This window comes from Neofelis nebulosa, chromosome 13 (genome assembly GCF_028018385.1).
Source record: "Neofelis nebulosa isolate mNeoNeb1 chromosome 13, mNeoNeb1.pri, whole genome shotgun sequence".
In the NCBI taxonomy this organism is placed as follows: Eukaryota; Metazoa; Chordata; class Mammalia; order Carnivora; family Felidae; genus Neofelis; species Neofelis nebulosa.
Window position 1 is genome coordinate 2,989,430 of NC_080794.1, and position 12,969 is coordinate 3,002,398.

General features: G+C 45.0%; 1 protein-coding gene and 1 long non-coding RNA gene across 6 annotated transcripts in view; one reads left to right on the forward strand and one right to left on the reverse strand.

Moving 5' to 3' along the window:
• DISC1 (DISC1 scaffold protein) overlaps nucleotides 1-12,969 on the forward strand; it is a 361,779-nt gene that overhangs the window by 105,964 nt on the left and 242,846 nt on the right. For all 5 annotated transcript variants that reach the window (XM_058696150.1, XM_058696145.1, XM_058696148.1 and 2 more), the window contains one exon: nucleotides 8,732-8,861. In XM_058696150.1, coding sequence (XP_058552133.1) covers nucleotides 8,732-8,861 — 130 coding nt within the window. The remainder of the gene's footprint in view (nucleotides 1-8,731; nucleotides 8,862-12,969) is intronic.
• On the reverse strand, nucleotides 4,751-8,008 carry LOC131492532 (uncharacterized). The gene is made up of 3 exons (XR_009252099.1): nucleotides 7,841-8,008; nucleotides 7,679-7,736; nucleotides 4,751-5,277 (listed from the first exon to the last, which is right to left on the reverse strand). It is a non-coding gene; the product is annotated as an uncharacterized LOC131492532 (long non-coding RNA).

Here is a 12,969-nt window from a genome sequence, read left to right on the forward strand (position 1 = left end):
TGTGGTGATCAGCTCAGTAACATACCGTTGGTTGACTTATCCTGCTTCTCGCTTCCTCACTCTTAGTTTCTTGGGAATCACTTCTCCAGAAAATAGCCCAAACTCAGATCCTTGTCTCAGACTTTTTGTTAAGAGAACCCCAACTTAGACAGATGTCCATGTCGGAGAATCATGTGTTCCTGCTTACAGGGCACCCCCGGTCTTTGTGAGTGGGTCTGGTGGATGTTCTTGTCTTTGTTTGGATTGAGTGGGAGCGTTTCTTCCCTCCTCACCACCACCCCCCCCCCCCCCCCCGTGGGGCTGTGGAAAGGAGAAGGAGAAGCATGTCTCATGAAAACTCCATTTCCTACATGGCCAGCGGGTGTGTGTGTTGAGTGGTGGTTGGCTGTGGTAGTATTGCTTGTGCAGTGCCTGGCATGGGGCACTGTACCCCGCTGTTAGAGCAGTTTAGAATGGAGAGCGTTTGGGCCTGCGTTTTAGCTCTAGCTTCTGATTCTGGAGCAATCAGAAAATTACATTTCAATATCCTGTGACAGCAGCGATCAGAAGGGGACAGAGGGGAATCTATTCCTACTGTATCTGTCCTCTAGTCAAAAGAGTTATTGTTTACTTTCTGTTAAAAAGGGCTTTGGTTGACTATCACACCTGCAACTGATAATTTTCTCATTAACGTCCTGTATTTCTTGGACTGTATGCCTCCTGTGTATTTTCCCCTTGGACCTTCAGCAATATGTACTTTAAAATTGGTCATATTTACAGTCTAAATTGTGTGCTGGTGTGCAAAATGTCCTTTATCAAAGACTGTTTCCCGACGGATAACTTAAAACACAAGTGGATAAAATACAACCAAGTTTAAAAACAGAGATATACAATGGTTTTCCGATGGGGCTTATCAAGGCGGAGCTCCTCCGGTTAGCCTGTCCAAATATTTCCTGCTCACATACTTCCTTTCAGGTGGGGAACAGGAGAGATGAGTATCGTGTAGTCCGTGATGATTCTGGGCTGAGTCATTTTTCCGCCGACCAGTTCTTCCTCTAGTCCCTTTGAAACGTGTGATTCTTTATTTTCATTTAATTGTCATGTTGGGACCATCCCACCATGGAAATCCATGACAGTGGGCTCCGTAAGATGAGAAAATGACTGTTACAGACACGTTTTACCAGAGGTACAAAATGGGATGGCTACATTACGGTACCACGTAACAATGGCCATCATTATCCAGACACACCAGGGCATGTTTCTGAAGCCTGAATCGGGGCTCAAGGTGAGGCACCAGACTGGCATCAGTATGGCTAATGGAGACCCACCGCCGACCCCTTGTCATCGCCTGGAGATGGGAGGGAAGGAAAAGTGGAGAAGAGTACGTGCGGTGTGCCGCAGAGGACTCCTCAGAGTTTGTTTTCGAATTAGTGGATTTAAATAAAATCTTCCAAATAAACGTCTCCCATGCCATCCTCTTTGCTCGCATTCAACTGAAGTCTGTCCTGGAGCCATTTGTATCGGGCGTAGCTGTCACAACCCACATAAATATCCTTGTGCCCCCTTGTAGTGTAGTCATTTCTCTGAGTGGGATAGGACTATAGAAGACAATGATGTTTCGTTTCCTATTCTTACTCTTCATTTATTTAAAAACTTTAAAAAAATATTTAGTTTTGAGAGAGAGAGAAAGACAGAGAGAGAGAGAGAGAGCACGCGCGCGCACAAGTGGGGGAGGGGCAGAGAGAGAGAGACACACACACACACACACACACACACACAGAATCTGAAGCAGGCTCCAGGCTCCGAGCTGTCAGCACAGAGCCCGACGGCGGGGCTTGAACCCACGAGCCGTGAGATCATGACCTGAGCTGAAGTCAGACGCTTAACTGACTGAGCCACCCAGGTACCCCTATTCTGCTTACTTTTTAGATACAAATCAGATTCATATCTATATGTAGATCTATCTACCATAGATAGATAGAACTACATATATATAAAGGCAGAACTGTAAAGTTATCTGCATTTCTATGGTATTTGTGCTTTCACAGTGGCCTTGATAATTTACAATATTTCATTGGATGAGGAAGCGATGTCTAGATTTTTTATTTTTATTTTTAATTTTTAATGTTTATTTTTGAGAGAGAGAGTACAAGTGGAGGTGGGGGGGCAGAGAGAGAGAGGGGGGGGGGGGGGACACAGAATCCGAAGCAGGCTCCAGGCTCTGAGCTGTCAGCACAGAGCCTGATACGGGGCTCAAACCCACAAACTGTGAAATCATGACCCCAGCTAAAGTCGGATGCTTAACTGACTGAGCCACCCAGGCGCCCCAGCGATGTCTAGATTTAAACCACACTTCAGTGATTATATGGCTGGCGCAAACCACTTCTTTCTCACCATCTTCCCAAAGAGGGAGGGATGGAAACACGGAAGTCACATGATATGAATTTGTTAGAATGGTCATCCATGGGGGACAGCAATGAGCAAAGGTATTCCGAGGGGCTGTAAGAAATAGTCATCTGAACTGAGGTTTTCCCAACTGTAATAATGAGAGCACTGGCCTTGGTAAATGTTGTTTTTTTCCTTGACTAAAATTCTTTGATTACAGAAGTGGCACAAAACAGCAATATTTTTAGCACCATGAAGGCACATTTCTGTCTGGGAAAGGGACCTTCTGTGTTATATACACAACTCTGTAAACCATAGCCATTGCCGTGAGCCCTTCTGGCATGGGATGTCCTAGCAGGTGCATCGTCTGGCCTCTCTCCTGCCCCGTAACATTCTCACTCTACATACTTCTGAAGGCAACCATCAGAGCAAAAGGAGGGTGCGGGAGAGCTCTGGGGCCTCGGGTGCTGGCTAGGGAGGAGGTAAGTGATGTGTGTTCATCTCAGGCACACACTTAACCACGTGATTCCAGAGGCGTCAACCCCCAGAGGGTTCATTCCTTCCTCAGTATTGTTGAACTACACACTCACAAAAGCCACATGGTGTGTGGGGTCGCTGGGAAGAGAAATGTTCTTACTGCTTTCAGTGGCGTAGGACCTTATTTTCCAAATGGGTTTATCCTTTAACTGGCTAGTGGAAAAGACACAAGGAGAAAGGCCAGGATTTTTCCAGCACTGGGCAGCCCCAGATGGGGGCCTGTTTGAAACCCGGCGGCGGAGGGTAGGGTCTTAGAGACCCCGAGTCCCTGTTGGCACCCAGGGCTGTTCTAACATTCCAACCCTCGTGTTTTTAATTCTTGCCCCTCAGGGACTTGCTCATGTTACATACTGATTAGTTTATGGCAGCAATGCTAATTTGCACTGACATTAGGGATTACACATTGAGAATTATTAAATATAAAGGGAACAACATGGTAGAAGGAAGAGGGAGCCTGGCTCAGAGGACTGAACATCTGAACAACAGACACCTGTCCCTGGCTTCATTACTGAGCCACAGCGTGTCCTGGGGCCGCCTCTCAGCCATCTATGGATGGCTTTCTATACTCAGAGTCAAAGAGTGCGAGACAGGGAGATGAGTTTTGGTTAATCACAGGGGCTTTTCTTACGGCTTTAGTAATGAATGTGATTAACAATAATATGGAGAATTCCCAGTTACCCACCTGTAGCGCCTCTGTAGCTAATTTTCAATTCTATGTTGATTTCCTTCAATAACTCCCAGCCCGACCCAGATGGTATCTATTTAGGAAATTCAGGAAACTCTTAATATTTGCATAAGCAGAGCAAATTGGGAAATAAATTAGTGCGAAGAAATGATCCAATGAAATAGAGAGCTGAATATAAACGACTTCTGGATTTCCTAAGGCCACGGACTCATGAGATCATTGAACAAATATTTGCTAAGCCCCTACTCAGTGCAGAGCACAAGATGAAGTGAGTTCTTTCCCCTCCTGAGGCTGTCAGTCTGGAGCACGTGGCTGCGAGACAGGCCAAGACTCTGGAGCCCAGAGGGGGAAGCACGTCCCATTCCCACGGACGTCAGTAGTTGGTGATGGTTTTGTTCCAGAGACTTCCTCTTCTGATACGTGTAAAGATCCTCGGGGACATTTCATCTGTAACCTTCACTGTGTAGGACCGTGTGCCCACTGGACATGCATCCAGAGGTCATTTCCCGATGCAAACACGACACACGAGGGACGGCAAACAGCAAAGCTCTCTGAGGGCAGAGAGGTTCTGCCTCCTTCTTCCTACCTGGCGCGAGGGTGGGGCCTGCGCCCAGTAGGTGCACGGCGTTCATTTGTTGAATAAACTGATTAGGACCCTTGTAATCAGCCATATAAGGAAGGCATCATCATCCTCACCACCTTCCTCATTTTAAAAACGAGGAAGATGAGGTTCAGAGAGCTTTAATGAATCCAAGGACTCGCGGCTAGAAAAAGGCAGAACTAGGGCTCAAAGCTCACCTCCCTCCCCGTGCTGAACCCTCCCTTTCATTCTCAGCTGGGCCTGCTGGGGAGCAAGCAAGGGGACTTAATCTGTGGGTGTGGGTGGCGTGTGATTAGAAGCCAGGAGGAAACAGAAGTTTATAATCTTGCCGAGAGCCTAAACGGCATCAGGTTGTCCAGGAAAGGACTGGGAAGGGGGGGATCAGCCGGATGCACCCCTGACCCCTGGACTCTGCTGTTTGTTCTCATTGTGACTGAGAGCAAGTCACTGAATGCCCCTGACACCTGCTTCCTCAGTGGCAAAACTCTAATAATAATACTTCCTCTTAGGTCTGTAAGGAGAAGTGAGTGTGACAAAAATGATAGTGTCGGGTGCACAGAAAATTCTCAACTCATACTAGTTTGTTTTATTATGATCAGCCTAAGCATTTTTATTACGACGACTCCTGTAATTTGCCTTCAAGCACATGAATCAGAGAGTAACAGGTCTTAAAATAAATTTCTAAATTGCGTGGTCTGTTACAATAAGCAGTTTTCGAGATTATTCAGAGAATGTGAATCTGTGTCAGGCCCAGGAATACGAGGAGGGTTCCCTTTTCTGTAGCTTCTGTTTCACAACTTAGAAAAGCTGAGGTGACTTATTTTCTACCATTGTTTCCAGAAATATCAGGGCTGCAGTGCTTGGTTGGCTCCCTCATTTGTAAATGCCACGTTAAGATTGAGGAAGTGGGAGACTCACTTCCACCTTTCAACTCCTAGAGTAATAGGTTTGAGACCTGGGTTGAGCATTTGTCCGTTGTCTTATATTTTCATTTCGGTGTGTGTCTCCCCTGCTCTGGGCAGGAACCAAGTCTTCTTTACTGCTGGGTCCCTAGCACCCAGCACATAGTGGGTGAGCTTGATGGCGTTTGCTTTTTCAGAATGTTTGAACGAAATGGGGTAAGAGTGAAAGGAGATGAACAAAGAACAGACACATGTTAGGATCAATTACTCATTTTCTCCTACCTCCCTGCCTTCCTTTCGTCCTTCCTCCCTCCCTCCCTCCCTCCTTCCTTCCTTCCTTCCTTCCTTCCTTCCTTCCTTCCTTTCTTCCTTCCTTTCTTCCTCCCTCCCTCCCCCTTCCTCTTCCTTCCTTCCTTCCTTCCTTCCTTCCTTCCTTCCTTCCTTCCTTTCTTCCTTCCTTCCTCCCCCCCCTTTCTCTTCCTTCCTTCTTTCTTTCCTTCCTTCCTCCCTCCCCCTCCCTCTTCTTTCCTTCCTTCCTCCCTCCCCCTTCCTTCCTCTTCCTTCATTCCTCCCTCCCCCCCTTCCTCTTCCTTCCTTCCTTCCTCCCTCCCCCCCTTCCTCTTCCTTCCTTCCTTCCTTCCTTCCTCCTTCCCCCCCTTCCTCTTCCTTCCTTCCTTCCTTCCTTCCTTTTTGAATATAGCTGACACACACTGTTACATTAGTTCAGGTATACAACTTAGTGATTTGGCAAGTTTATACTGTATGCTGTGTTCACCACAAGTGTAGCTACCATGTGTCTTGTTCCATGGCTGTGACAATATCATTGACTCTGTTCCTTAGGCTGTGCCTTTTATTCCTGTGACTTACTCATTCCGGAACTGGAAGCCTGTATCTCCTTATCACCCATTTCACCCAACCCCCCACTCCCAACATTCTGGCAACCATCGGTTTGTTCTCTGTATTCATAGGTCGTATTCTGGTTTTTGTCTATTCATTGAATATTTACCCAGAGAAGATGAAAATACTAATTTAAAAAGATACATGCATCCCTCTGTTTATTGCAGCATTATTTACAGTGGCTAAGACATGGAAGCAACCTCAGAGTCCATCAGGAGACAAATGGATAAGGAAAACGTGGCACATGTACATGTGCATATACATGGTGGAATATTATACAGCCATAAAAAAGAACGACACTGTGCCATTTGGGACAATGGATGGACCTAGAGGGTATTATGCTAAGTGAAATAAGGGAAATAAACTAGACTAAGAAAGACAAATACCATGTAATTCCACTCATAAATGGAATCTAAAAATAATGAGTTGTTTTCTTTCCGAGAAACGTGGGGGGACTGAGACCCTGTGTGCATGCACAGATGAGAACATACAGCTTTGTGCTCCTACTTGCTGAATCCTGAAGTCGGTATGCATGTGCAGGCTAGGTACAGCTCTCTGGAAGGAGATCCCGAGGGAGGGGACGGGTGTACTTTATGCCTTTGACTGTCTGAAGGTGTCGATACCTGCTTTCCCACAGGGGATGACACCCTTGATCATTAATGTATGAAATGTGATTGATTTCAAACACAGACATGTCTGTTTTGTCCAAGGGCTACAACAGACAGGTTGGCTATGTTAAAATATTTAAGTAAACAGTGTAGCTACTTAGTGTATGTGGTAGAAAACATTTCCGTTATGGTGTTAAAAATAACATACGCTTACTAGAGAAAACTTAGAAAATCAAAGATTGGCCAAAAGAAGAAATTCCACCACTCAGAGGTGAGAGCTGATAACATTTTGGTGGGTATTTTCCTTATCTTTTATATACATGTGTTTTTTTTTCTTACAATAGTTGTTTCATAGTATACATATTACCATAATAGCTGCTTTGAAAAAAGTGATCATTTTCCAAGGGGTTACATCTTCTTTGGTGACCTAATTTTAGTGGCTGCATGGAGTGACTGCCGTTGTTGACTGCTCTGGTCCTCGTTTGGGGTACAATTGTGTGTGTTCAGTTTTGGGCTATTAAAAAATGTATTTTTGCAGTCAATCTTTGTGCACATCTGTGATCATTTACATATGATGAATTCTTAGGAGTGGGAATATAGGATCCAAGTTATATTATATTTTATGCTAAATTCTTATTCCCTTCCCTCAGCAAACAATCATGGTTCCTGGAAACCTTTGCCAGTTAGGTGAAAAATGATATTTTATGTTGTGTGAATTTGCACTGAAAAGTATTTTTGATGGTAAACATTTTCCTTGACTCTGTAATTCCTTTGTTTGAATTTCTGATCAACGTGTTCGTCTTTATTCTTCTTGGTTTGATAGAACTCTTGAAATTAGCAATATTTTTCCCTTTTCTGATTCCTGACTGGCAATATTTTCCCCAGCTTGTTGTTTGCCTTTTAATTGTAGTTGGTGGTGTTTTCCTAGACTGTAGCCTCCTTGAATGGTTGACATGGGTTTTCACTTAGGGTATATATATTTTTTTCTGTCCAACTGCATTGAGCCAGAAATTGAATACTTTAAGGACGAATTTGTCATCCTTTAAGGACAAATGCCTGCAAGACCCTTACAAAGGCAACTCACCAGCATGAGCTCAAGCCTATGCTGCATTTCCCCCAGCTTTGACCAAATGTGTCAACTCCTGCAGGAAAAAGACACAGAGCCAGATTTTAAGTGGGTTTTGACAGTCTTTTAGCAAACCTTTTCTGAGAAGCTCTGACCCAGGCATCTGCAAGCCAGTCATACCTCTTCTTAATCTCCATAGCCTGGAATTTGGCTCTGGACGATCAAGTCAGTGCTGTCCAATAAAACATAATGCAAACCACAGGCACGATTTCAGATTATCCAGTAGCCACACTAAATAGAAGAAGAAACAGGTGAAATTAATTTTACAAAATATTTAATGCAACCCAGTACATTGAAAATATTAGCATTCCAACCTGTAACGCACAAAAAATATTGAGATATTTTTGCCCTCTTTAAGTCTTTGAAATCTGGCGTGGGGGTGCCTGTCTGGTTCAGTCGGTAGAGCCTGCATCTCTTGATTTTGTCAAGGTCTTGAGTTTGAGCCCCATGTTGGACATGGAGCCTAATTAAAAAACAAAAATATCTGGGGCGTATTTTATAATTTCAGCACATAGCACACGGGACTAGGGGCCATGGTACTGGACGATGCAGGTGTAAAACAGTCTGGCTATGGGTGAAAAAGCAAAAGCCCCAACAGATTGTAATTAAAACAGAAACTTACATTAGGGACCTCATCCCTATGACCTTCCTAAGTGTGAGAACAGCTGGTGGCCACTTGGTGAAATTTCTCTCTCTCTCTCTCTTTTTTTTAAGTTTTAGAGTGAGAGAAAGAGAGAGCATGAGCAGGGGAGGTGGGGTGGGGAGAGAGAAAGCGAGAGAGAGAGAGAGAGAGAGAGAGAGAATCCCAAGCAGGCTACACCCTGAGCACAGAGCCCGACGCAGGGCTCGATCCCACGACCCTGGGATCATGACCTGAGCCGAAATCAAGAGTTGGACGCTCAACTGACTGAACCACCCGGGTGCCCCTGAAATTTCTTTCTCTCAACATTTTGTAGATCTGGGGATTTCAGCTTCTCTACCTCTGTACCAATAGGCATGTTTTACTTTAAGGGCCAGCAGTGACGGCGCCCAAGCCCTGCTCAGAATGGAGCCAAAGCGGTTCGAACCCACTGCCCAGGATGCCCTGCATGTGTCCATCACCAGACGAGACTGGCTTCTTCAAGAAAAGCAGCAGCTGCAGGTAAGCAGGTGAAGAAGAATCTTCAGGAAATAGGCCAGCATTTTTCTTACCCATTTAAGCCACATGGGGCAGGGCGGATCTTTGCTTTGCTTGAATGTAGCAATTAGAGCTTTGGCCGTCCACCCGTGAAGTACAAAAGGGAGAGATGGGTGGAGATGGCTGGAGGGCTTGTAGGAATCTCATTACCTACTAGGGGTTTGAAAGCTCAGTGGTGTTTGTGCCTGTTTTCGATATTCCTCATTACCTTTTGAATACGCTTTCCTTGTCTGCCAGGCCAATTTGTCACTTCTTATCATTTTGACCTTTACGAGGTTCTTTTGAAAAGCAGGAAGAAATCCGTGCTATGAAAATCCTTTATGGAAAATCGTATCCAGTTAGGACTGTAAGGAGCAACTGTTAGAGGGCAGAGTTGTAAGTAGGGACTGGGCAGGCTGGCATGTCTGGGAAAAGCTGGCGGGCATTGCATGTCCAGGATGGCCCAGAGCAGTTGGCCAGGGGCTAGAAGTCTTGGAGCAGCACTGACTTAAAGGCAAGAGGCAATCAGGAGGTTGAAAGCTCCTCTACCCCCACCTTAAAGCTGGGTCCACACCTGCTGGAACCTGGAGGCTTTGAGGCAGGAATGGGGAACAAGAAGGAAGCATCCATTGAAGGTATCTGGACTTCCAGAAAGAGCATGGGTCTTTAATACCCGAGAATTAATCTTGGTTTAGGCTCTAAATAACAGAATGAATTTAGATCAGTTTATGGGGCTTGGGCAAGTTACTGGACCGCCCTCCTCCCATCCCCACTCCCTCATGCAGGGTATTCTTGTTATCTGAGTTTGCCCACCCAGATCCCCAAAATAGCAAGGTGGCAAAGGGAAGCAAAAGTCATCACAATTTGAAAATATTCTCCAATAAACTGAATGCTTATATATTCAATGAGCATTACCACAAAATTTCAGGTGAAAATGTGAAATCTTGTTTTTGTTTTGAAGAATATGTATCAGTTAACGGTCTACATAATTCCTGCTGATGTCAGAGTGTACAGAAAATAATTTTAGCTCAGGATACTTAGTGTTTGAAGGGAATGTTCTTGGCAGAACTCTGGGGGAGAGGTGAATATTCATTCAGCAGGTATTTGAATGCCTCCTCTGTGCCAGATACTGTTTGAAATGCTTAGGATTGAATGCTTAGGATGAAGTTGATGTTCTAGTGGGGGGGGGGGGGGCGTGGGGAGATACATAAGAAATGGCAAACATAATAAATAAACCTAAATTATCTACTTACCCTGTTGTAGGGTGGTAAGCGCTATCATGCGTAGGCTAAGATCAACTCATTGAACAGTGAGATTAAAGCAGAGGGAACAGCCATGTGAAGCCTGCAGTGTGGATGTGCCTCCTGTATGCAAAGGGCAGCCAGGAGGCCAGGCTAGGATAGAATGGTGGAGGAGAAGGTCAGGGAGAAAAGGGATCTTGCAGGGCCTTGCACACCTTTGTAATCACTTGAGCTTCTCTCTGACTGGAATGTGGAGCCATTGGAGGGTTCTAAGCAGTGAAGTGACATAATCTGATCCCATTTTAAAAAATCACTTTGACTTCTGTGTTAAGAATAGGGTGTGGGCCGTTTGCACTGCTGGTGGGAATGCAAACTGGTGAAGCCATTCTGGAAAACAGTATGGGGGTCCCTCAAAAAATTAAAGATAGAACTACCCTACAACCCAGCAACTGCTCTACTAGGTACTTACCCAAGGGATACAGGTGTGCTGTTTCTAAGGGGCACACGCATCCCAATGGCTATAGCAGCACTATCAACAGTAACCCAAGTATGGAAAGAGCCTATGTGTCAATCGATGGATGAATGGATAAAGAAGATGTGGGGTGTGTGTGTGTATGTGTACACACACACAATGGAGTATTACTCGGCAGTCAAAAGAAATGAAATCTTGCCATTTTCAACAGCATGGATGGAACTGGAGTGTATTATGCTAAGTGAAATTAGTCAAAGACAAATATCATATGACTTCACTCATGGAATTTAAGATACAAACCAGATGAAGATAGGGGAAGGGAGGGAAAAATAATACAAAAACAGGGAGGGGGCGAAACATAAGAGACTCCTAAATGCAGAGAACTGAGGGTTGCTGGAGGGGTTTTGGATACGGAGATGGGCTAAATGGGTGATGGGCATTAAGGAGGACACTTGCTGGGGTGAGCACTGGGTGTTATATGTAGGGGATGAATCACCGGATTCTACTCCTGAAATCATTATTGCACTATATGCTAACTAACTTGGATGCAAATTTTAAAAAATAAATTAAAAAACAAAGAATGGGGCATAGGGCCACTGTGAAAAAGCACAGTGAGTCTTCAGAGCATTAAAAATAGAATTACTGTGGCACCTGGGTGGCTCAGTCTTTTGAGTGTTTGACTCTTTTTTTTTTTAATTTTTTTTTTTTTCAACATTTTTTATTTATTTTTGGGACAGAGAGAGACAGAGCATGAACGGGGGAGGGGCAGAGAGAGAGGGAGACACAGAATCGGAAACAGGCTCCAGGCTCCGAGCCATCAGCCCAGAGCCTGACGCGGGGCTCGAACTCACGGACCGCGAGATCGTGACCTGGCTGAAGTCGGACGCTTAACCGACTGCGCCACCCAGGCGCCCCTGAGTGTTTGACTCTTGATATCTGCTCAGCTCATGATGCTGTGGTCAGGGGATCGAGCCCCACATAGGACTCCACACTGAGCCTGGAGCCTGCTTGGGATCCTCTCCCCCCCCCCCCCCTTTGTGTGCCTCTTCCCTGCTGGTGCTCTTTCTCAAAATAAATAAATAAACATCAAAAAAAAAATAGAATTACCACACAATGAAGCAATTCTACTTCTGGGTAGATGCCCAAAGGAATTGAAATCAGGGCCTCAAAGAGATGTCCATAGCAGCGTTATTCATGATAGCCAAAAGGTGTCCCTCTGTAGGTGAGTGGATAAATCAAATGTGGTACATTCACACAATGGACTATTGTACAGACTTAAAAAGGAAGGCAATTCTGACACATGGTGCAACTTGGATGAACCTTGAGGACATGATGCTAAGTGAAATAAGCAAAAGGACAAATACTCTGATTCTACTTCTATGAGGTTTCTAGAGATTCATAGACACAGAAAGTAGAAGGGTGGTTGCCAAGGGTTGGGGGAAGGCAGGGTAATGGGGAGCTGGAGTTTAATGGGGACAGAGTTCTGGTTTATAAGATGAAACGAGTTCTTGGACGGACAGCGGCAGTCGTCGCAGAGCAGTGTGAATGTACTCAGTACCACGGAACTGGCATTAAAAGTGGTTAAGATGGGGTGCCTGGAATTTTGGCTCAGGTCATGATCTCACGGTTTTGTGGGTTCGAGCCCTGCATTGGGCTCCATGTGGACAGTGCAGAGCCTGCTTGGGATTCTCTTTCTCCCTCTCTCTCTGTTCCTCCCCTCCTCACCCTGTCTCTCCCCCACTCTCTCCCTCAAAATAAATAAATAAACTTCAAAAAAAATCTTAACGAGATGATTAAGGTGGTGAATTTTATGTTACATGTATTTACCACAGTTTAAAAAGAAGAAAGAAAGAAAGGAACAGGGTTTGGGCAGAGGCGGAGTTGGGGAGTTTAACTGGGAAACAATGGCAATAATACTGTAGTGTTGGACTAATGGAGACACACATTGTCTTCTTCTTAGCGTGTCTTAGGGGTGGATCTTCAGCTCCGCCTCAGAGTCTATCCCCCACCCCCTACTGGAAGTGGGGTCAGGAGGTTGCAGTTGTAGGTGATCTGTACCTTGGGTTTAAGACAATGTGGATAAGAGCTGGGGAGGCGCCCAGGATTAGCGCTCTGCTCTTATCAGCCAGAAACCCATGCACACATCATGGGAGGGTGGTGACGGAAAGAGCCTCACTTTAAATTCAGAACACCGTGCGCTGTGAGATGATTATGTGCTCTAACACTGTGCACACAATGTGTGTTCAGCTGCCTGCTGCTTGTTTTCTTCTTTGACCTCAAGAGTGGATGATACTCTATAGATTCTTTGGATTTTGGTTTGCTATATTAGTGGAAATTAAATTTACTTAATATTTTTTATGAACCTTAGACTGCATCAGAC